The sequence below is a fragment of the Lathamus discolor genome, chromosome 2 (genome assembly GCF_037157495.1).
Source record: "Lathamus discolor isolate bLatDis1 chromosome 2, bLatDis1.hap1, whole genome shotgun sequence".
NCBI lineage: Eukaryota > Metazoa > Chordata > Aves > Psittaciformes > Psittacidae > Lathamus > Lathamus discolor.
Genome location: NC_088885.1, coordinates 9,453,267 through 9,477,929, shown reverse-complemented (window position 1 = coordinate 9,477,929; position 24,663 = coordinate 9,453,267). Strand labels below are relative to the sequence as shown.

Genomic DNA, 24,663 nt, shown 5'->3' with positions numbered 1-24,663 from the left:
TAAATGAAGGCTGCTCTTATGCTGAGTACAACATAAGCTATGGCACAGACATAGCTTATGTACACTGCACAAGGCAGTAAATCTACTTCAAGCCGACTTTTGTACAAGAAATCAGAGCCAATAGCATAGATGATAAACACATGATTCTCAACCACTTTAAGCCACAGTTCAATCTTTCAAGCTGAAGCACTCAAGCACAGTCAGGTCAGGCTCCTCAGAAGCGCAAGTACAAATCACAGCTTGGGTCAAGGAAGCCACTTCTTCCTGCTGAGGTGGGAAAGCAAAGCAGCATGACTGGCATAAAAACGTGGAAGTTGGCTTTGCTTAGCATTTAGGATTTTGAGCACAAGCAAAAATTGGGGGTTTTCCACAGAGGAACAGAGTTACTTTCTTGCCAGCTTTAGACTTCAGTCCACAAAGGTCAACACCATGGGGTGAGAAGGAATTACGCTGCCATTCATCTATGCACTGAAATCTTAATTAGGCTTCTAAACAAGAGTCTTTTGGGATTCCAAGACAGAATGGCAGTACATGTGGAAGAGTCCTATGCTAAGGGTCATGCACAAGGAGTGCAGGAGGTGGGGAACCTCACCTAGAGACATCCATCTGACCACAGATCTTTTCTTGCTCTACTACCAACACTGCTACTCCACGTTGTAACTTCCAAAGGACCGACAAACGATCACGAATCCTGTACTCAGGATATTTAGAACCAACCAAAAAAACCCTCAGCACATTTTTAGCAGAAAATCTGCAGTGCAAATGCAGAACTGAGGGTAAGAAAGAGACTGAGAGAGCAATCAGCATTTATTGCAGTAATCCAGTGGACCTGAATAAAAGATAATTAAGTTAACAGTGAACTTTCCCCCAAATCAGCTCTCTTCACCATTAACAGGCTGTAACCAAGACAAAGATAAATGGAAGATGATGACAGGAAATCATTCAGGAAAGCTTTTTAAAAATAGCCCTGTTGGTACAGAACGTCATGTGGCTACACTGCCATTATATACAGTACGTAAATTCCAAAGCAAATACATAAAGAAGTGTGGATGCTTAACTAACGCCCTGAACCAAGAGGTACAATAAATAAATGATTAATGACATTTGTTGTTGGGAGAAGACCCTCAGAGAAGAGGGAGTTTTACCTTGTGGAAAACAATGAAGTGAGAACACAGACATTAACTTTCACTAGCTCCAGTGAACTTCTGCAAAATAAAAGCATTTGCAGACCTCGCTGGTCACAATAAATATAAGAGCAGCACCTAAGAAATAAGACTAATAAAAAAGTCAAGATGTAAACCTGAGACAGATGCACTTAACCCTTAAACCAAACAAGCAATAGCTTGATACAGACTCCAAAGGAGGTGAAGGCCTGAGCCATAGCCAGGCCAAGAGCTCCTCCAGAAAACACACAAAGGGGCAGAGTGACACAGTGAGCATCAATGCACATGAGCTTGGAACACATGCGATTGACACCTGAATAGCGGGTGGCTTTTTCAAGACCCATTTATCAAGGAACATAGAAAGCTGTGGGTACAAGGAGTCTCCTGTGTACCTTTCCCACTATATGCAATCTGATGACAAGCCAACCACTTTATTCCATAAATACAACAGCCTAAGTGAGCCTTCTTTGAGCTTTCTCTGCTAGGCAGCGTGGCTGCATAGTGCTGATCTCCTGTTCAGCTGGGATGCCTCGTAAGGTTGATCCTCAGCATTAGAGACTTCCTAGCAACAGCAGATCTTTGGATGAGCCCAGTCTGAGCTCTCCCTGAATTGCAGCTGGATTGCACACCAGGTGACTCTCCCCTCGAGCAAAGACACCTGTCACAGGTTGAGATTCCTTACCTGGGACTATTAGAGCCCTCCTTGCTCAAGGCAGAAACCCCTTACAACAGATCCTCAGTAAGCGTCCTATAGCACACTGAATTAACAGTAATGAAAAATTACCAATCCACGTAGTTACTCAGTTATTACACACTTTGCATTTATAATCCTTTAGACGTAAACCCTTGACTGACTCTGGATGCAGCTGCATGTAGGCTTCTCTCTGAGAGAGAGCTTAGAAAGCAAAGGGGTCCTTTCTGAACCTCGTAACTCAATGGGAGGGTCTTCCTTACTCTTGCATCTCCAGTTTCTATGTGAATCATTCTAACCCAATTTTCCTTTGCATGTTTCTCCCATGCAATAATAGAGGCAACTTAGCACTTGAACTTCATTAGGTCACGCTTCTACAACATCATATTAAAACCACTTTTGCCAATACCCCTGACAGTGATTCTTTAAGCAATCCAAATCACTCATTCACTCCTAACTGACATAGTCAGCAGGATACTCAATCAGGATCCGCGACAAAACCAAAGGCACTGTTTTCATTCTCACCATTTCACCAGGGTCAGAATCAAAGGAAACCTAATGCATTACAGACAAGACAGGCTGTGTGCACAACCTCTCCTAAGAGGGAACACACACAGCTCTCTCACAGCACTACTAGACAGACCATACTTGTTAAAAAGTCAAAGAATGACGGCTTGCTTTTGCCACGTAAGAACGAAACCGAGAGTACTGAGGTAAAATTCTCTGCTCTTCTACAGCTGTGTGGCCCGCATGACCCCAAAAGAGTCATTTCACACCTTGACCTTTTCTTCTCCACCCAATACTTGTTACCCTAAATCATAATAGCAAATGATTGTTATTTACTATGCATTGTATACAGTAATATTATCCAGGGAATTATATGTATGCAAAAGACTTTAATATATACCATGACATAAACAAGTCCTTACTGGCCTGATACTCATAAAGGATTTAGCACTGCACCAAACACAGCAGAGCAAAGGACTGAACAGATGCCAGTTCTCCTTTCATTCTATTGTGTCCAAATGAAGCTGTCAGGAAGAGGACAAGATTCAGCTGCTTCTTTCACCCTTAAGGTTTCTTTTTGTCAGCCACTGCAGCTTCAGTATTGCTCCTGTGTTAGACTGATACCATGCTACACACCTACTGACTGTGCTGCCATAGTCATACACTCCCCTCAGTAAAAGCAAGCCATGGTGGCTGCTCAAAACAAATTGCTAGGTCACCATGAAAGCTAGCTGCCACCAGCTCAGCCCTGTCTTCAAAGTGAGGGGTAGAACCACTGAGGAACCACTGTCATATTCAGTCTCATCATCCCATAGCTCCCTCAGGTAAGCAAGAACTATACACAGAATCATAGAATGGTTTGGGTTGGAAGATCATCCAGGTTCAACCCCTTGAAATGGGCAGGGACACCTTCCACTAGACCAGGTTGCCTCAAGCCCCATCCAGCCTGGCCTTGAACACTGCCAGGGATGGGGCAGCCACAGCTTCTCTGGGCACCCTGTGTCAGCGCCTCAGCACCCTCACAGTGGAATTTCTCCCTAATGTTTAATCTCAGTCTCCCCTCTGTCAGGTTAAACCCATTCCCCCTTGTCCTGTCATTACCTGCCCTTGTAAAGGCTTCTTGCAGGGGCCCTAATTTAGGATTTAGGTATTGGAAGACTTGTAAGGTCTCCCAAAAGCCTTGGCCAGGCTGAACTAGCCCAGCTCTCTCAGCCTGTCTCCATAGCAGAGGGGCTCCAGCCCTCTGGTCATCTTCATGGCCACCTCTGGACTTGCTTCAACAGCTCCACATCCCTCTTGTGTCGGCTTGTATTTCCCCTTTCTCAGACATCCTTTTCTAGATGTTAATCCCAGAGGATTTCACATTGGGCTTTTTCATGCAGTTATAACATGGTCTAACTTAGTCCCTCAACATACCCCTGTGTGCTCCCGTTTCATCACATGCTGCAGTAGTAGATAATAACATGTCTGAAAAGAAAGCATGATATTGAAAACATGAAAGTGCTTCTCTTCAGACACTACTGGGTATGCCTTATTGTTCTTTTTGCCATTTTGAAAACCCTTCATTCGAAACTCTATCCTCCTATTTGCTACAACCTTATTTTGAAACCCAAAACTCATTTTTCACTTGCTGCTCCTGCTGCTTTTACCTCTCTCCCCCTTCTGATCATCACACAGCAATAGCACTTCAGATCCACTGTTCTCAAAGGAGCAAAGGTGGTGTTTCTTTTCCCTTAGACCTACAGAACAGTAAAGCTGCTTTCTAGCTTCACTTTAGAAACAAACCCCCAAACAATACCCCACAAATACTGGGGAGATAGAGTAAAAGCAGCCTGATTTATCTTCCTCAGTGAAATGCATACTACTTTGCCTACCATTAAAACTACCTCCTTGCAAAGTGATGAAAAGTATGGGAAGAATGCTGTGGCAGAAACATGCAACCTCCTTTTCAGGTTTAGTAAATTGAGGAGAATGCAGCAGACAAGCTTCCGAAGTAACTGATACGGCTTTTCTCCTCACACTCACCTTGCCTCCATGCATATTCACTTTTACCTTTCAAACTTAAGTCTCAAATGTTCAAGAAAAAAAACCTCCACAAATTCATCTTCAGCTATAAATGAAAGCAAACGTGAGAGCAAAACCTGAGGAAGTTCACAACAGACATGTCCAGCTATCTCCAAGCAGTATAAAGCTCTGCTGGAGGACAAAACCCAGACACTCAAGACTGCCTCAGCAATTAGTATCTTTACTTCACACAGTGATGAGAAGGCAAATACATCAGCCCCAAGCCATCTTCCTTGACAACAATAAAATGGACATCTATCACTTACTACAAATAAGTCATATTATACCACTTCGGTGCTACCATGCCCTCAGGATTTCTCATCCCTGTGCTTTCACCAGATCCACAGAGATCCTGAGCAGATGGGAGTCATCAGAATCCCATCAGTGCTGCAGAACAGGCATAAAGAAGGAAAAGGAGAAACCTGCAGAGGTGTGTGAGACTGCAGCCCAAGAAGCGTTATTAATAGCCAAAGCTATGCTTGTTCTTCCCACCACATCAAAAGGTTTAATCAAATCAGCATTCAGCTCTGTCAGTTGATATAAAAAATAGCATTACCATACAGATAGCACCACAAATACCTTCTGATCTATTAGCAACATCCATGGATTAGGATTTATTAGGATTTCTGTGGGTCCTTGAGTAGTTTAAAATAGGGAAGAAAGTTTAAAAAGCATATATTCCTTTCTGATAAGTGATAATAGCAGTAAGAGTATGCACAGAAAGTTTCAGGAAGGACTCAGGTTGATAAGGGAGCAGAAGTTAAGAAATCAAACATAGCTGGATTATAGAAGAGACTGAGGCACTGCTGTTAAACTAAGCCCTTCTTCTCAAAACTGGCTGCTAACAAAACCTTCCCTTTGCTCTATGGTATTTTTTTTAATGACACTCAACCTAAAGTACACTATTAATTTCTTGATAGGTACTAATCTTCCCTAATCAACGTCAGCAGAAACTTACAGCTTCTTAAGTGAAAGCCAATATACGGTGTTTAAAGCTGAGGCTCTTCTGTCCCAGTTGTCAAAGCACTACGTGTCCACTGATATTCTTCAAGATAGTAACCACCTAAATTACTGATCAAGACACTGGCATTTATTTTACTCTCTGCTCTTCATATCTGAAGTGAAGGTAGCCCATAGGCATGTTGCAGATTTTGTTTTCTTACTTTCAACGAAATACAGGGTGGCCTTTTGTTTGAATGGGGTATTAACCAAAGTTGCTGAATGACAACGATTTTGAGCCAGGCTAAAGGGAGAGGGGAAGAGCTGGAAGAAAGACCTGAACCCAAAGTTGAGTAAGCTGTTGCAGAGAAAAAAAGGTACCCAGTCTCCTTATTGCTCAAAATTGAAGAACACAATATTGCACTATCAATTTTTATACTATGTCCACGTAGAAATATTGGTTTACATGGTAAGAGAGATCTAAAAACCATGAAGAAAATATTCTCTGCAGGACTTGCACCTTCAGCATATGCTTTGCTGCTTTAGTTCTTTCTGCTGCAGAAATTCAGTTATCACTCAAACCTCCATAGCAGGTACTGCCATTCAAGGATTCTTACTAGCAGTGGGGGGAAAGGAAAAGAAATCATTTAAGGAGAAAAAGCTTCTAACAGGCTATTCATGCTTTTACATCCAGAGGCAGTGGTCATGCTTGAAGCGTCTCCTGGCCCACCATGAGAAGTCACCATGTTTGCACCCCAAACAGATTTTTCTTTTCAATAGGACTATATGACAGCCAGTAAGACAACTAATGCAGAGGCAGGTAGTTCAGGAACAATAAACACGTGAGCGGGATAAAACAAGACAAGATGTCAACTAATGATTCAGCTGTTCCTGTTAACCAGTGGTACCGCTACTTATTATTACATACTGATTCAACTTCATGCTAACACTACAGCTCTTCAAGCTCTCAAGGTACCTCATGGTGGAAGGTCTGTGGGTGCTTAACAAGACAAATGCAGCTTCGCAGCCTTTTTGCTCTAGCTGCCTTTTTAACACAGTGAATTCCCCCCAGGGCCCCATTTTAATCTCAGACCAGTTTCTTTTCTGCAGACAGCCTTTTCTCTGTATCCAAGCACCTTCAAGATGCAAGCTTTCTCAGAAGAGTGTTCCTTCCATGTTTAGCCCTATTTTTGTCCTTTAGGATAGAAAGCATTGATGAGACTTGGGGAAGTTGTGTATACTAGCAAGAACACTGATTTTGTCCTTAGTACTGCAAGAAAAGCATCCAAATCATCAAAGACAGACATTTTTGTGCACATGGAGCTACCTTAGAGGCAGATGCTGCTTCAGTAACAGTTTCTGTAACTTTCCTGGTGTCACTGTTTATGTTTTCTACCCTTACTCCACCCCTTCTCTGGTAATTTGATATACCCATTTGATCGTCCCTTAAAAGACATTTAAAAAGAAATCGAGTTTTAGGTTCCCTCAGTATCATACATCTGCTTGGATCTTAGAAATAGCCAGAGATGCTATGCATCCAATGCCAACATCTGTAACAACAGACTATAGAGTCCTGCTTCTTGCCACCCAGCCTTTACATGCTGGCAACATCCATACCAATACTTGTTAAAGTCAACTCCAAGAACTGGCTATCTCTTCCCATGTTCCTGACATTAGGAAGAAGGGCAGTCCCTCCAATAATCTCCCACATTTCAACCCCATGTACACTTTTGGGCAAGAAATTGCCAGTTGTCTTCAATGTGATAGAATAGTGTGTTTCTTTGGAATTAACTCTTCATTGAGAGCACTGGACAAGTTGATTACTGTGCGTGTAGAAAACAGTGTTCCTAGATTAATCACTCTTTAGGAATACAGCCCAGCTAAAGCAAGGTCCCCCGAATGCTGTTCTCTGTATGCTCTGAAACATCTTCCTAGCACTGCCAAATTAAGATTCTCCTTACACCAGAGATTCCTAGAACACTGCCATTTGGGGGCAAGGAGAAATATGCTATTGGTTGCTTATTCTCCATGTATTTCCATTACCACGGAATGCTTCTGATGAAACCTGTTTTTAAAATGTCATCATGCAATGACAAAAGACCCTAGAAGATTCCACTGTGAGAACTACAGAAAATATAAACAAATGGAAGATGGTTTACAATTAAAGCATTCCAAGCAATCTGGAATGTAGATCTAACCCTGGAAATAGACATTAAAAAAGAAATGCACTGTCCTAGACTGAGTGTAAATGTTTGCTTTGATTTTGCCATGCTATCTATTTACACTATGAATATTCATATGTTGTTATAATTACAATTTAGCACTTGGCACAAATTAGAAGGTTTGAATTGATTTGATTATTCCTTATATCACTGCAGTTATTATTTCATTACATAGCTGGGTACAATTTACTTCTTTAGTATCTAGCTGAAAACCTTAGGCACTAGCTCTAAAAGAGAAAGGTTCTCCTTTTTCTTTGCTGTTGTAGGCTACATTGCATAGTTTCCCCATGGATGCTCGTATTTCCTTATCTTACTATTTTCATGCCATTCACAAACTGAGATCATATGGATGGTACCAGTGAAAAATGAGGTAACCAATTAGTCTGCCCATATACTTAAGTTGGAAATGTGATGAAGAGGTCTCTATTCCCTTTTTGTTTCTATTACAGTGAGAATCTGCATACTTGCCTTTTACCACAAAACATTAAAAACCCTTCTCATTCCCTCTCTTCTATGTTACATTTGCTGCAGAAGGGATCATTTCAATGAATATCACATCTGGGAGCCAGAAATATTTTATCCCAGATCCATTAAATTTGCTTCCGACACAGATCGGATTGGCTGAGTCACTCATTAAATTCCTATTAAACCTACATACTCACTTACTAATCACTGGCTTTTCATATAGCTAGTTATGATTTAGTCCTTTTGTACAGCCATTAAGATGTTCCCATGAAGAGTAAAACATAAGCGGAGACAATAGGGTATTAGCACACTCTATAACTGGCTCCATCAATTTATGTCCTGAAGATGAGTTTGGAAACTCCCATGAACTTTAATAGGCACTATGTACACAAATACGCACTGTACTGCCAAGATATTAAACCACAAGGGCATAAATCACCTCTTTAAACCACAAAAACCATACAGAACTCAGTACTATTGCAATTAGTGGAATGTGTATTTCCTAGTCAACTTTATGTAGATGGTCCACAGAAAGAGATAGTAGATAAAACCAGCTAGAAACAATGAGCTTTGCTCAGCAGACAAATTATAATCCCATCTTTGGCACAAAATACAATTAATTTATGTATGAATGCAAATTTTCACATTCTGCATATTAAACATCCATTTCTGAGGTCTGGTTTCTCTTATTTTTTTCAGGAACACTAAGAGCTCCCAACATTTAACAATAGCAGTGAAGAATCACTAGGATGTTCTACACTACTACCAAAATTGTATGGCAAGGATGTATGGCAGCTACCAAAAAAACAAATGAAATAAGATCAGCACCACAGAGATGATGTTCTGTTAACCACTTCAGTTCATAGAATAAGCAGGAAAAATTAGCATTAGTCATTTTGCACGACTACTTGGGCCTTTTTAGTAGATATACAGCTTCCTCCCCATTTCTCTCCTTCAACCCATGAATTTATTTCAAAAGACTTCATTCATTGCAGATTTATGTCTTGTCATTCTTGTGGGTCTCAGCCTATTCACTCATAAATCTTAACATACATTCAGTATTTGCTTACGTACATAAAATGCAGTTGCATTTACACAAACACCCTTTTCACTGCTCTGGCTAAGGTATTTTCTACACTGCCAAAGGAAGGGGGCATTGACTGATTTATACCCCACTTTCAGATCCTCTTTTACTTTAGGCAAAATGCTGTCACTGAATTTTAATGCAAAAAACCCAACAGTTCTTAATAGAAAATTTACAGTGCTGCAGCAACTCCGTTTATTCTCTATGGAGAAAGGTTAAGATCCAAACCAATTTTTTCTAAACAAGCTCTCCTATGGTCTTGAATCTGGAAGCTGTGATAAAATACTGATAACCTTGATAAAATTATTATATTTCAAAGTTGCAACTTTGCAGACATTAAGTCAGTCAATCTAAAAAGACTTCCATCTACTACCATCTTTCTGTGCAGTTTCAGTATCACCATACATACAGCCACTATAAGCAGATAATTTATACACTGCTTATCTACTATAAGCAGATCAGGGACTGTAGCGATAGGACAAGGGGTGATGGGTTTAAACTTAAAGAGGGGAAGTTCAGGTTGGATATAAGGAAGAAATTCTTCCCTGTGAGGGTGCTGAGGCACTGGCACAGGATGCCCAGAGAAGCTGTGGCTGCCCCATCCCTGGCAGTGTTCAAGGCCAGACTGGATAGGGCTTGGAACTACCTGCTCTAGTGGAAGGTGTCCCTACCCGTGGCAAGGGTTGGAAATGGATGAGCTTTAAGGTCCCTTCCAACCCAAACCAGTCCAGGATTCTATGTTTTCCTCTAATGATTCAGTATTGTGTCTAGCATTAGGTGGCATACACCACCTTTTTGAGAACTCATAGGCTAGTATGATGCCCTTTCAGTCAAGGCATCAGCTACCTACTGATTAATTCTGGCCTCATTGCTGCCTGGCTTGCAGCACTCTGTCAGGGAAAGGTGAACCCATTAAAGGGATTATTCTCTTCTCAGTCTTCTTAAAGAAGAAAAACTCCCTCAGGAGCTACAGCCGTATTACTGCACACACTGTGGTCTATGACACTGTTAGCAATGCACAGCTTTGCCAACCCCATGGGAATCAAGACTTCTTCAGAGGTTAAATTGCCAGCTGTAGCTGCCTTCAAGAGATTCAATACCCCATCCTCAACAGGGGAGTGCGATCTATTATAATTTAAAGTGGGGAAGACTTACAGTGGAGAGGAAACATAAGAGTTTTTTCTAGGTCTGAGTAAAGAGAGGCAGACAGCATTAGCAATGCAAGACACAACTCCAGAAGTCACTTCCCTCACTGATCTGCACTTGACAATCTTCAGAAATCATCCCAGGGAGCACCTACTCATTCAGCGCCTTGCCTGAGATCTACAGCTTGAGGGGATGGCTTTTCATAAGCAGAAAGGAATGAATTAATAAAGACTGATCTTCTGCTGCCTCTTGGTTTTGTTATCTGAGGTTTCATATGAGAACTCACAAAACGTTTTTCTTTCAGAGCAGGAACACCAGGAAATCCAGGCAGGGGCTCTTTTTTCTCTTGTGCAATAGCTCTGAGGGGTCCAAGTGAGCACAACTACTTGCTTTTGTGAGTGCAACATACTGTCGGATGGCACAGAGATACAGGTCCTGCCCAATTCAGCCACTGACAGGAAGTGCTAGAACACATTTAAAATAATAGAGAACAGGAAAAGTGAGCCAAGACATGTTATAAAAAATCATCTCCTCTGTGACACTGCACTAAGCAATAGCAAATTTTAAGGCCCTGCCCATCAAATGGCCACCAAAGGAGCAATCTCCATTATGCAGAGGGTCATATTTTGCAGGCTTGATTTTTATATATACAGGCAATCAATAAATCTTTGAACAGACTTTTTTCAGATATCACACAAGTGTTCTGTTCTTCCACAGCCAACCCCCTGGATCCCTGGAATCTCAACTTTGCCCTCTAAATCAACACCAGTGCAAAACACAGGCCAAGAATAAGCACTTCCCATACTTTCTGCAAACTCCCCTCCTAGGAAGGCATATTCAGTTTTAGTTAAACTCCAGAAGCGTAACACTGCACATCATACCAGGTTATTTCCTCCTCTAGGACTGGGTTCAGCCCTCCATTCTTTGTGCCCTAACTTTAATTTCTACCTTTGTTCATAGAATTAGAATGAAAAAGAGTAAGTCATCAAGGATATCATCACTCTTGCTTTTTTTTTTTTTGCACTACATGGCTCAGTTTTTTTGAGGAAGCCATTTGTACAGTAGAGAAGAACAAGTCGGATAATGTACAATAATACGCAACAATATCTAAAAGCCTACATTATTGTGGTCAATTATATTATTTTGTCCTACCTTCCATTATGATCTTCTTTTATGCATTTTAATTATTTCCAACAACCACTAATGAGGTCAGAGACCACAAAAAGGAAAAAAATCAGTGTATACAAGGCTCACTAAAAGATAGGTCAGTCTTTTAGACTAGAATGGGTTTAAAAGGGAGATTTCTACTCCATCTCTGGAACAGAAGCCTCTTCCTTCTCTTTCTTCTAAAGAGCACATTCACGTAATTGTTAGGGCTTTTTCTCGCCATTACTCTGGCTACATGAAACTTCATTATGAAAAGAAAGATATTATGTTCTGCCTTTGCACTGAGAGCAACGCTTCTTGGTGGCTTAAAAACACCCAATTCCTTTCTTCTGCCACTCTCTCTGTCCACTTGCACTTCGCACACATTGCTTTTTATCCCACCATTTTAAAGGAGTGTCAGCTATTACAGCTCTGTTCTGTTTACTTTTATCAATGGTGGTGTGAAGATGTATCACATTTGAGGAAAGAAAGGGGAAAGAGGGGGACCTGGTAGTTAAGCGTTACAGAAGAGAGTGGGGAGGGAAAACAGCAACCATGCAACACTGCGCTGAAGCCACAAACCTTCCAAAATCTCTTTTCTGTGGCTGGCAAGCTTAGTATTTTGCACAAGGTTGGTTTTCTGGTATCTAGCAGTAAGCTTATGCTATAATTTCAGTGAGAAGCAAGGTCAGGAACTAGCGGGAACATCTGTCTGTCTGTTACAACTAGCCACTTATATTCACAAAGCTTACTGCACCTTATTATGTTTGGTACTTCTGTCCCTCTCTGATTGTTACAAATCAGTCACTCAAGCAAAAGTTATTTTGGAAGAAAAAGAGACAGCACAATCACATATCCCTTACATGATATACCTTTATATGGATATAGAAGCAACAGACTGGCTATTCTATTAATTTCCATCAGGTAACACAAGGTAGCATGAAGAACTGCAAGACCCTTCCACACGCAGGTACACTACACCTTTGCTTGGGTGAGTATACAACACCCTGACTAACCTCAGTGCATGAGGGTGTAGTTTATGCAAAAGCATGAACTGTGGGGTAGTCAAGGGGAGGTTGCAATTAATGCTTTACACTGCGCTGCAACCAGAACAATCCAGCATTTTCCTGTTCACTTTAACAGCAATGTTTCCGGACAGCCAGCTTAGTAAGGATATTTTATTTTCTTTAACAGACATATCATAGAGTGTGACCCACTAGCAAAAAATACACCCACACTGACAGGCTTAATTCTAATTTTACACTGGCATCCACTAATAGTATGATCAACTGAGGAAAAGCCCTGTACCTATGTCCTGGGTTCAGCAGTAGCAGTCATTTTTCTCCGTCTTAGTAGCTGGTGCAGTGCTGTGTTTTTGACTTTCGGCCTGTGAACAGCGCTGATAACACCAATGTTTTTGGTTACTGCTCAAATGTTTGGTCTGGCCAAGGACTTTGTGAGTCTCATGCTCTGCCAGGGAGGAGGGGAAGCCGGGAGGAAGCAGAGACAGGACACCTGACCCAAATTAACCAAAGAGGTATTCCATACCACAGCACGTCATGCTTAGGATGTAAACTGGGAGTTACCCAGAAGGGCTAGTGCACTGCCGGGGTCAGGCTGGGTATCGGCCAGCAGGTGGTGAGCGGCTGTATTCTCTCCCCTTGTTATTTCCCTTACCAATATTATCATTGGTGGTAGCAGCAGTGATTTGTGTTATACCTTAGTTACTGGGCTGTTCTTATCCCAACCCATGGGAGTTACATTCTTTCGATTCTCCTCCCCATCCGTCTGGGAGCGGGGGAAGGAAAAGGGGGAGTGAGAGAGCGACTATAATTTATGGCTGAGCTTAAAACACGACAACCTATAAGTAAGTCACCTATGTCCTTTAATAGCCTTTTCCTTTCTTGGTTTCAGTTAGCTTTAGCCTGTCCCAGATTGCAACTTTTATTTGATGTTAAGGATCTTTTAATGTATGGCCTAGTGACTTTCAGTACTTCATTTCTGGTGTTAAGCAACCATTACCCAAAATACAACAACTGTCTAAGTCATTAGTATTTCCAGGTCAGAGTAGCTTAGCATCATTAAAAGGGGAGCATCTTGTAATTCTTGTACTATGAGTGACTTTTACCTGGTTTCTTATTTGTTGATGGCTTAAATGTATATATGTAGAAATATCCCACGGCTATAAGCTGATCAGTAATTGAAATTACTTGGACCCACTGCAGAAGCACTTTAGAAAGCTGCTCAAGAAAAGAATATCTCACACATGTGGATATGATGAGGATTGCTAGTATAGAGAGTCTCACACTACCCTGCCACAACGAGAGAAAGCATAGATGGAAACTGTACATTTCTATCCATTGAAAAAGAATCATAGAGTCAACCAGGTTGGAAAAGACCCTTAAGATCATATACTGTTTCTTACTACTCAGAAAACCACTGGCTTTGTAAGCAAACAAGTATTTTGAGTTTGGAATTTTCTAGGGAATTACTGCACTCCTTATTCCTATATAAGGAAAAGCATTTGGGCTGCCCAATGTACGCCCTTCACTGAGGCATCTGTTACTAAATGCAGCAATATGAAGTGCTATGCTAAATACCTGCACAGGCTTCAAACTGCCTGTGCTCCTGTCCAAGTGTTCCCACTCAGAAACTGCTCAAGCCACCCAAACAGCTGCCAAAAGAAAAAAGCTGCAACTGGTTCTTTAATTGCAACACTGGTGCAACAGGGAACCAAAGTGTAAAATTGATCTGTTACCTCACATGATCAGCCCTTAAACGGCCTTTCCTAATCACCAGCACTGCTGTCCTGTGTAAAATGGACAAGCTCATTTAACGTTTTACTGAGTTAATTCAGGTGCAAAAATAACCTCCTACACACACTTCCTTCATCGTGGAGGTAAGGCAGACTCAAACCCATGAATAATTATTGTTGCCTAAATTATGGTTGCATATACTGCAATGAGATAACTATAGAAGCCCAATTAGTCCACTCATGATTTCGCTGTGGGAAACCTGTTTATTTTTGAAAGCAAGGCTCTGCTTTCCAGAGTACGTAAGCATTATCTTAAAGATAGAACTAAACCAAATACCCATTGCAATAAATACATTGACATAGTGATTTAGAAGCTACTAGCTAATTGAAAAGCTGACTACATTCCTGATAAGTCCACTTGAATATGAATCACATCTTGTCCTCTAATTATCAACTAAGCTATGAAGCTCTGACCTCAGAAGTCACAGCCACCTCTGGTGTAAGCATCCCTGATTGCTCAAGCATGATGCCAATTTGTGAGTAAATTCTTGGTGAGTGAACACAAGGTTCTCAGGGGGAAGCCTGAAATATCTAGATATTAACTATTTATAAGCAGGATGAGAAGTAAAAGGGTGGCCCTGTGCAAGGAAGAGCTGTGTCTTCAGAAAACAGGCTGACGGTAAGTAGGGGATGGCAGAAAATGGATGCTCAGGCAAACCTCTGCACCAGATAGAAGGCAAGCAGAAAAAAGCCTGGGATTAGAAGTATCAAGGGGTCTAAAGGTTCAAATAGGCCTGCAGACCCTGATTAGTCCTGCCTAACTGATCTTAAAGATCTCTGCCTAGCAATCAGAGGGACAAGATAGGAGACTACTCCAGGGGTGAGATGGGTCAGGACACTAAGACAGGCACTCCCAGTCACTTGGCGATGCCTGTCCCATCACTGTGAAGGGCCCTCGTTAAGCTAATGGAGGTGCCTCAAATCAAATGGTGTTGAAGAGTGGTATTTTCAAGAACAGCTAGATCAGTGCTTCCATAGCAGTAATGTGTTTTGTGATCACACAAATGATCCTAGTGCAGCATAGAAGGGATAGCTCAGTAACCCCACATTATGGTAATTACAGTAGTAAATTGGAAAAGACAACAGGAATCACACTTGTGTTTAGTGTAGCCATGCTGTGACAAGGCTGGACCAGCAAGGAAAAAGGAGTTCTTTTTAAAAAATGGAATTAGGGTTTTTTCACCCTTTTTTTTCATGCATAGCAGACCCATTTTATCCTGCATATTCTATAGCCTTGTTCTCCAGGGTTGCTTTCTTTTCCATACCACATGCCCTTTCACCTGATACCATAAAGTCTGCTACACATGAAAACACTAAACTAGGTACTTAATGTACTACTTCCCCCACAATCCCACCTCAGAAGGAATGGGAAGAATCGGTGTAACATCAGAGCCAGCATAAAAGATGATATAAAGCGCAACAGCATCCCTCTAGATCAGTCAGTTCAACTTACCCACCAATGAATCAAAAAGCTCCCACTTTAAAGACATTACCCTGTCAAAAAGGGAAGGTTTTTCTTCCTCACACAACAGGTGATACTGACATTGGATTATTTCTTCCCTCTATGGACATCTTGCTCCCTTGCTGTCAAAATTTCATCTTACTACAAAGGGCAACTTCTAGCATTTTCAGCACGTTTTCTGCTAAACTGCATTTACTAAACCAGCTGCCTCTAGGATAAAGAAAACCTCCCACTGTCTCCTCCCTTTCCCCAGAAGGTGTGCCATCCGTTCCCACCACAGAACTAACCTCTTACCTGATGAAATCAGCTAGCCCTAACCCTCTAAAGAGGTAATTTACCTTGCCACAGCCCCAGTTCCTACTGACATTCCTTGTCATGGACCTGTGCTGGTGGCAAAACAGGGTACCCGAGAGGCCCCATAAGCACACAGTATCCATTTGGTAAGACAGAGCAGATTTGAAAAGGTTTAAGCCAGACTGCCCAGGCTTATTTGTCTCGATAAAACTGCAGAGAGAAGCTCTAGCATCACCTCAGTCCTTTGTTCAAAGGAGCTAATTTTTCCCTACTAGTTAAAACTCTTAATCCAGCTGTCCTTTCATTACTACTTTTGGACCGTGTTCCGTAAATTCTATTAGGTGCTTGTTTATTCAAAACACCCACCATCTCCCTAAGCCTCCCTTTGTAACAAGCTGCCAGCTTGTCTCTCTGTTCAGCCGATTCCCATTATCTGGGCTCCCCATCATCTGAATACATTTAGTCTCACCCAAGTAGTTTTTATTATCAAGGTTCTACTACAGTCTAATTAGTGACATTTTTATTACTAATTTGTCACTCAGACACTTTGAGTCACATTAAAAATCCCTGCCAGCTTCTCTGGAATTGCTGAGTGCTGGCAGCCTCCTGCTTTTCACACAAGATCAACTAAGCATTTTCAGTTTGCTGGATCCTTGGGAGACTTTTAAAGAAACATTAGGAAAATAGGCTCAAGTAGAAAGAACCAAAGAAGTTCTAAATGCTCCATCCCTGGCAGTGCTCAAGGCCAACTTGGACAGAGTCTTGGGCAACATGGTCTAGTGTGAAGTGTCCCTGTCTATGGCAGGGGTGTGGAACTACATGATCTTAAGGTGCTTTCCAACTCTAACTATTCTAGATTCTATGATCCAGCCTAAGTCACTGGTATGTATAATTTCACCTCTTGGACATCATTTGAATACCACTGAAAAAGACAAAAAAAAAAAACACCCCAACATTGAGAACATTTGTATCCTTTCTGGTTTGTTTCTAAAAGGTATGGAAGTAGTTAAATCAGGACACTCACACTTGCCAGTGAGTGGCAACTCTGTGGTGGATCCCCATAGTACTGTATTTGCGGTTGGCTGCGCTGTACAAGTCTCTGAGGAGCTGCGAGAGTGCACCCAAACAAGCAGGAGGGGTGAGGCTGGACTTGGTGAAAGTCTGCCAAGCTCCACCTGAAACTCAGCCCCACACACCTGGAGTCAATACAGACATCGTAAGAAAACACCCCTTGTTTGTACCCCTCTCAACCTCTTCATAATATGTCCCTTTTCAATTGAATGGAAGATGAGGTTTTTTAGTGTACCGTGTTTCCAGAAATCATCTCCCTTCACCAGTGTGTGGTATCCTGGAAGGCTTACACCTTGACTTTAAATCTCATGGTTTTTACCATGAGGGTGGTAAAATGCTGGCACAGGTTGTCCAGAGAGATGGTAGATGAACCATCCACAGAGACACACAAGGCCGGCCGGGATGCAGTTCTGAGCAACCTGACCTAGTTGAACATGTCATGGCTCATTGCAAGGGGGTTGGACTAGATGAGCTTTGAAGGTCCCTTCCAACCCAAACTATTCTATGGTTGTATGATATTAGCTCTTAAATTCAGAGCTTGGTGAAGGCAGATGCAGTGATACAGCCTGAGTTTGGCCAGTGTTGAGCAACGTGTTCCCTTCTGGAACATATAGAATCATAGAATTATAGAATAGTTAGGGTTGGAAAGGACCTCAAGATCATCTAGTTCCACCCCCCCCTGCCATGGGCAGGGACACCTCACACTAAACCATCCCACACAAGGCCTCCTCCACCCCTGACGGTGTTCAAGGCCAGGTAAAAACCATGAGATTTAAAGTCAAGGTGTAAGCCTTCCAGGATACCACACACTGGTGAAGGGAGATGATTTCTGTAAACATGGTACAACTGAAAAACGGTATTTAAAGTTTTTAACTCAATGTTACACTTTGTTCAAACACAGTCTCTCCTGGACTTTAGAATGCAGCCATACATCCCTTACAAAGGGTTAATAAACAATGGTAATATGCATCTTATAGGCTCAAGCAATATGTTTTATAACTGTTAATTACATAGATAGCTGCTATTATAAATAGTTCTGAAGCAATCCATTAAGCAGATGGCTTTTAGCAAATCAGAATTTATTACTCTTTTATGAGCTACTTATAAAAATGTAGCTTTCAGATGAAGAATGTGAAACAGCTGAAGCAGTTGCCCATATCTGTTTTCCATTACAGCATCTTTGAGGACAGGGAGAGAGAAGGAATAAACAGTCATATTAACTTTACAGACAGCTCATCCTCCTGGGGAAGGGCAACTCACACTTCCACTGCAATGGAGTGCAACTGGGTCTATTAGCAAGGGCAGTGAAGGCAGCAGAGGATGACACTTCTCCTTTCTGAAACTGATGAAGTCAAGGAAACAATTGTTGTTGACATGAGTAGGATGAGGACATCTGTCTTAAGTGCCTATGGCTGCACACATAACATAATGATAAAAACCACCTAAGTGTCTTGGTATTACCCACAAGTTTATTATTTCCTTGCCAATCTACTGAAAAGCATCAAGATACAGAACACACCAAATGTAATTTATTTGTAGCCCAAGACATCAATACTTGTTCACCTTGCTAAAGGTTCTACATTAGAGGGTTTAACAAGATAAGCATGGCAGCCTGCACTTTCAGCACAGGAGAGGGTTAACTTTCAAACATGTCCATAAAATCCATTTTGATAAGTCTTACGGCCTAAATAATACCAGTGGGCAATGAACTGGAATTCATACTCATTTGGAACTTAGCTTAAACTCCCACAGAAAGTTGGCAGATTAAAAATCCCTGAGACTGAAAATGGCTCCTAATGTTGGGGATTCATTTTACTGCATTCTTCCAAAGAATACTTACCCAAAGAAAGCATCACTTGGGAAGGTGCTGCTGTTTGGGCTTTGCCTGTGTGAGTTGTTAAAACTAAGACTCTACCCCCTTGTAGGTTTGTGATTTATTCTCCTATACAAACTGACACCAGAATGGCATGCCAGCTCATCACCCACACACAGTCCATCCTAATTTAAAGGAGACAGGCCTACATTTAATGAAGTCAAAGAAAAGCTAACCAACAGTTTCAACACTTCACAGTGTTTTGCCAACACGTGTCCAAAGAAGATTTATCCACCTTTACTCTCTAAACATCAATAAATCATGCCAAAAAAGAAAATGACAGCATTCAGTGTGCATTGCCAAGTAGCCATACACAACCTTCACAGCTAATGAAGGCTTCTGGCCTCTTGCCTTACCATACACAAAAGTCTCCATGTAAGTCTTGGAAGCATAAACTCTGATAAGTGTTACTGCCTGAATAGTTTTCAAGAACCACCATGCACAAAAAGACCGCTTGCTCAGTATGGATACTCACAACACGATCTTTTCCCAACTTCCATTTCTAAATGAGGAAAAGAAAGACTGAGAATCTCAGTTAGATGAACATGTATTTTCACATGATTTGGGTAGGATTTTCCAAGGGACTGAAGGTGATGAAACTTGCCAGTCCTAAATGGCACAACTTTTACAGGCTACTTGGAAAAAGCATTCATTACACTTATTTATGTTTGGATATACTACTACCACAATGTTTCTCTCAAAATGCCCAAATATGCCATATATTCCCCCCAAAAAATACAGTGTGTCAGCCTTCCCACTCACACTCTCTCTCAGCTGCTTCTAGCATGAATGCAGAATGCCTTTTCTAAACCAAATAAACCTGTGCTACAGCACTCCCAATAGACTGAAACAACATTCTGAAAACACAGTTGGTTTAATACAAGTAAATGAATGGCTGCTTCTCAGTCCCTGGTGGACCCAGGGACAATTTGTTCATTTCAAATACTGAGTGAACTGGAAGATATCCCAGGAACAGTTTAACATTCATGTCATCCCAGTATTGGTTGCTCAGCACACATATGTTTGGAACTTGGCTCTGGTGCCAGATTCTTCTTTCTACTGTTTCCCTCAGCATCTGGAAACATTTAGCACTTCAGAGAGATCACAGACAAGAGATATACTTGTAGTATGATTTCAAACACAACTGTGATTCTGGCAGTGGTTTCCAAAGAGAAAATGATGTATGATGCGAGAACCAGAAACACCTCTAGACCTAAAAAAAGCTCTTAAGTGACCGTCTGTGGCTAGACAATCAGTTAACCATGTTTGGAGAGAGGAAAAGTTCTTCCACAGAGATGTAAGGGAAGTACTCAATACCCTGATGCAAATCTATGGCCCACTTTCATATCCTACTTTTTCTAGATTCCCTAGGGAAACATCAACAGTTCCTAAGTGATAGTAGAAAAAGAAATCACTGCAGCTCCCAAAGGAGAAGAGACTGAACTTACATCTGACCTCTCCACAAAGAAGAAAAGTGAAAATGGGAAATGCACTTGGCTTCCCCAACCAAAGCTCAAACATCTTCAGCCTGTATCAGAGTGGGTTTGTCTCTAAACAGCACGTTGTTTCTTCGCGCTCTGTAATTCTGAAGACTTTGCCATGAAATCACCAAATCCACTGAAATCCGCTGTCTACTATTGTGTAACACACACTTCTACCTCCCACCTGAACATCTACGGTGGTCTTGCAGTCGCAGGAAGAAAAGGAACATACACATAAGTTCCTCTTTTTCAAGTCAACAACTGCGTCTATGAATGAAGAAAAACACATCATTAAGCCTGAGTTGATCCAAACCATCACACTAATTCACAGGAAACAGTGATATCATTCTTTTTTAATACAATGCTAGCTAAAGTATCACAAATAAATTAGGAATAAGACCAACAGGCTTAAAAACACCCCCAAACCATCCCAAACAAAATCTTTAGTAGTTTCTTTTTAGAAATGCATTCAGTTGGCAGGCAATGACTGTGCCATTCTTCTGCAGCTGGGAATGAGATGTATACATCTTTAATACAGTCAAACACAACACAACATAAATCATACTTGTTTCCCCAGAGTCTTCAAGATCCTTTTCCCCCAACCTTTTACAGCTAGTGAGATGAGTTACAAACTACAGCATCCTGCAACACCTTGATAAAGAAGTGCCCTAGACAATGTGATGCTACTGCACCAGTAGAGACAAAGGTTCAACATGCAATTATTTATGTTATTTTAAGTAGTCTCAGGAGGGATAAGATAGCACACTTTTAAAATATATATATAATAAAAAAAGAAAAGAAATAATTGAAGGTTGCTGCTGTGACTTGCAGCAAACTTCAAGAAATTTTGCACACATCTATACTTAGTATCTAAATGAGAACAGCAGCGTCATGAACTTGCAATATATGAGAAACCTCTTTTAGTAAAGATTTATTATGCTAATAACATTAGAGCCTACCTATTGTCCTGCACACTTTGAAGAAGGACACTGCATATGTATATTTAAATTGCCAGAGATGAACAGTGGGTCACAAACACAACTTTAAACGTCGAACTGCATCAGCCAAACTGATAGTGCATTTATTATGTCTACCCTTTCTTACACATTTTTGCGTAGTCAGTTCTGCTGCCAAAGCAATTCTAGAAGGTGAATGCAATGGACATGAAGCAGTATAATCACTCAAGGAAATATGACTGATGCATTAACGCTCACCCAAATCTATAGATCTAAGGAAAAAGCAAAGAAATTCAATGCATGATTTAGAAGTAAGCTTAAATACTAAACTGATCCTAAATTCACTGAAGAAAGCAAACTTCACAAATCACTGCCAACAGCATTAGCAATCTCCCTCCCAGACAAAAGGTCAACTTCACATGCCTTGTTAATATGTATCTGGGTTTTACAAAGTTCTTATGAGGGCTGCTCTATGACAAAGGTGCACAGGCCTACAAAAAACAGAGGCGCTCAAGGAAAACGACAACTAAGACACGTTCAGAATTAGATGATAGCTTTGCAGTTTCCAAAGCCTTATCCTCATTGTCCTTTCCCTGTTGCTAAATAAAACAGGAAGATTTGAGATGGCTAATGGAAAAGACTAAGAGGAGACAGATAACATTAAGACTAAATAAAGCAGATTGACTATAAATATAAGATGCCACAAAATTCACTTGCCTCTTGGGTTTTTTGTATTTTATTTTATTTTTTTCAGTAGACTGGCCAAGGAAAGACAAGAGAGAATGACCTCCCATCTGAGCTGCTATTTAGGAGGGTCCCTGCCTCCTTACTGCCAGACCTCATCAATTTAGGCACCCAAACCCAAAAGATAAAGTCTTCCTTTTGAAATTATCTGGGCCATATATCGCACTTGCAGCACTTTGATTTGTACCTCAAGAGACTTCGAAGCAGTTTTAACCAGCTTAACCCTGTATTAAACATGAGTTGTGTTGTTTTGTTGAATCATGTCTTTTCACAGGCTAAATAACTTACTCAGAACTCTTAAACTTAAAATATTTAAGATTATCTTAAGTACAGAATTGGCATAGCCCCAAATTAAATTTAAGTCATTGTGGATACCTCATAGCAGCCTTCCAGTGCCTGAAGGGGGCCTATAGGGATGCTGGGGAGGGACTCTTTGTCAGGGACTGTAGTGACAGGACAAGGGGTAACGGGTTAAAACTTAAACAGGGGAAGTTTAGATTGGATATAAGGAGGAAATTCTTTCCTGTTAGGGTGGTGAGGCACTGGAATGGGTTGCCCAGGGAGGTTGTGAGTGCTCCATCCCTGGCGGTGTTCAAGGCCAGGTTGGATGAAGCCTTGGGTGGTGGGATGGTTTAGTGTGAGGTGTCCCTGCCTATGGCAGGGGGGTTGGAACTAGATGATCTTGAGGTCCTTTCCAACGCTAACTATTCTATGATTCTATGATGGCCTGTTACAAATTCATGCTTTTTCTTAGGCCACTCATGTTGCTCAATACCACAATCTAAATGCAACTTGAGCTTCTACAATTCTTTTACTGCAAAACATTTGGGGCCTCTTTGCAAAGTCAAACTGGTCCCTCTCTGTCTGTTCCTCCTTGAATGAAACACATTTCAAAAGTGATGTTCTAGACCTTACCATGCAGTCTAACCTGATTACTAATTATTCACAGCTTATTACACATCACAAACACCAAGCTAACACTATGGACTACTGGAAGCTAGGAGCTAATGCCAAGTGTTTGATGCAGCCAACACTAGGAAGCTTGCAAGACAAGTGCATGTTTATAAACAAGCAAAAACTTGTTACCTGCTTAACAACTCGTAACTGCCAGAAAGAGAAGTGTCAAGGAGCAAGACCCTGGCTGGGCTTGAAGTTTGAAGAAGCTGAGATTTTTCAAAAGAAATTCCAACAGAATAATACTCAAACCCTGCAGCACGGAATTACTTCAGTACTAATGCAGCTTACATTGAACCAGCATTCATTCTTGTGGTCACACCTTAGCCAGGACATCGCGGTTAAACTTTATTTCAGTGCAAACAGGAGCAGGCCCTTTCAAAGAAAGAATTTTATGAAGGTTTGAGCAAAATTAATTCAAAGTAACTGAAGGAATATTGATATCAAGAGCCTCTACATCAGGCTCTAAGTTAACAGAGCTTTCAACAATGGAAACTTATAATAAAACACTTCTAAAAGTTCATGCTATAGCTGAGGTCAATGGAATTTTCCAGAATGAGAAACCTATGCCAACCTTTTCCTTTCTGATCCAATGTGATTCACTGCCAATGAACAGGCTGCTGTATGTCACCCTTGGCTCCTCAGTGTTTTAGATAAAGAATTGTTAACTTGAGAGGAAAAGAAAACAAACCACGGTACTCATTCTGGTTTTATGTGCTAAGTCTTTGGCCAGTGTAAATACAGGCAACTGAATCAAAATCAACAGAGCTTCATTCATTTACACAAGCAAATCTTTAGTGCAGTCAGAACTCAAACAAAAAAAACCAACCAATACTCCAAAGTTCTAATATGGAACTGTTCAGCTAATACAGGTGTTAAACAGCTGAACATCCAAGCTCTGTCTCATATAATAACTAGTTTATGGCAGAGGAAACAAACTGAAATAAACTCAGAAAATCCTCAAGTCATTCCTGCTATTTGTCATGCTCAGGTAATAGAATTAATACCACACACAGCTCTTTTGGCTCATCCCAACAAGATACCCCAACAAAATCCAGCAAACCACACCAAATTCCTGACCATTTGCTTTTGGTATATGAAGTGCAAGAATGACCCCAGTGAAGTCATCAGGCTTAATTGTTTATTTGGTATCTATAAGAACTACTTTCTTCTTACTCAATCTCTTAGTGGCTCCCACTAGGTACATAAAGTAAGGAGCCCAGACCTCAATTAACTCCTGAAATACCTTGGTCTTTGCCTGGGAATAAACAACACTCAGGATCCCAAAGTCAAACAAAACACATCTGCATGTGTTTCTCATAGACAACATTTTGAATAACATAAAGCCAAAATACATTAAAGCAGCTTAGAAGTGGTGTTGCTATAGAAGGTAGTTAACAAAACCAGAAAGGATCACAGAGAAAGCTGTCCTTGACACAAGTCCATCAGCCAATTGAGAACTTAGGTGATGTTGTGTGGCAAGCTATCTAACTAACTACACATTAAAAAAAAAACCATAATGTCACTATGCTGTTTTCATAATGTAAATGCACATACTGTTTTAATAACACATGTATGTCATGTGT

At 41.0% G+C, this 24,663-nt stretch overlaps 1 protein-coding gene across 5 annotated transcripts in view; it reads right to left on the bottom strand.

Annotated features, from left to right (window-relative positions):
- TPK1 (thiamin pyrophosphokinase 1) overlaps positions 1-24,663 on the bottom strand; it is a 285,344-nt gene that overhangs the window by 196,488 nt on the left and 64,193 nt on the right. Inside the window, exons 1-2 of one of the 5 annotated variants that reach the window (XM_065665655.1) lie at positions 17,023-17,069; positions 10,568-10,745 (exon numbers count right to left, since the gene is read on the bottom strand). The exons of 2 other annotated variants lie outside the window; for them this stretch is intronic. In XM_065665655.1, the coding sequence (XP_065521727.1) occupies positions 10,568-10,688 (121 nt within the window). In that variant the 5' untranslated portion in view covers positions 10,689-10,745; positions 17,023-17,069. Of the gene's footprint in view, positions 1-10,567; positions 10,746-17,022; positions 17,070-20,607; positions 20,696-24,663 lie in introns of those variants that run through there. 2 more of the 5 variants (XM_065665658.1, XM_065665660.1) reach the window with 2 other exon arrangements.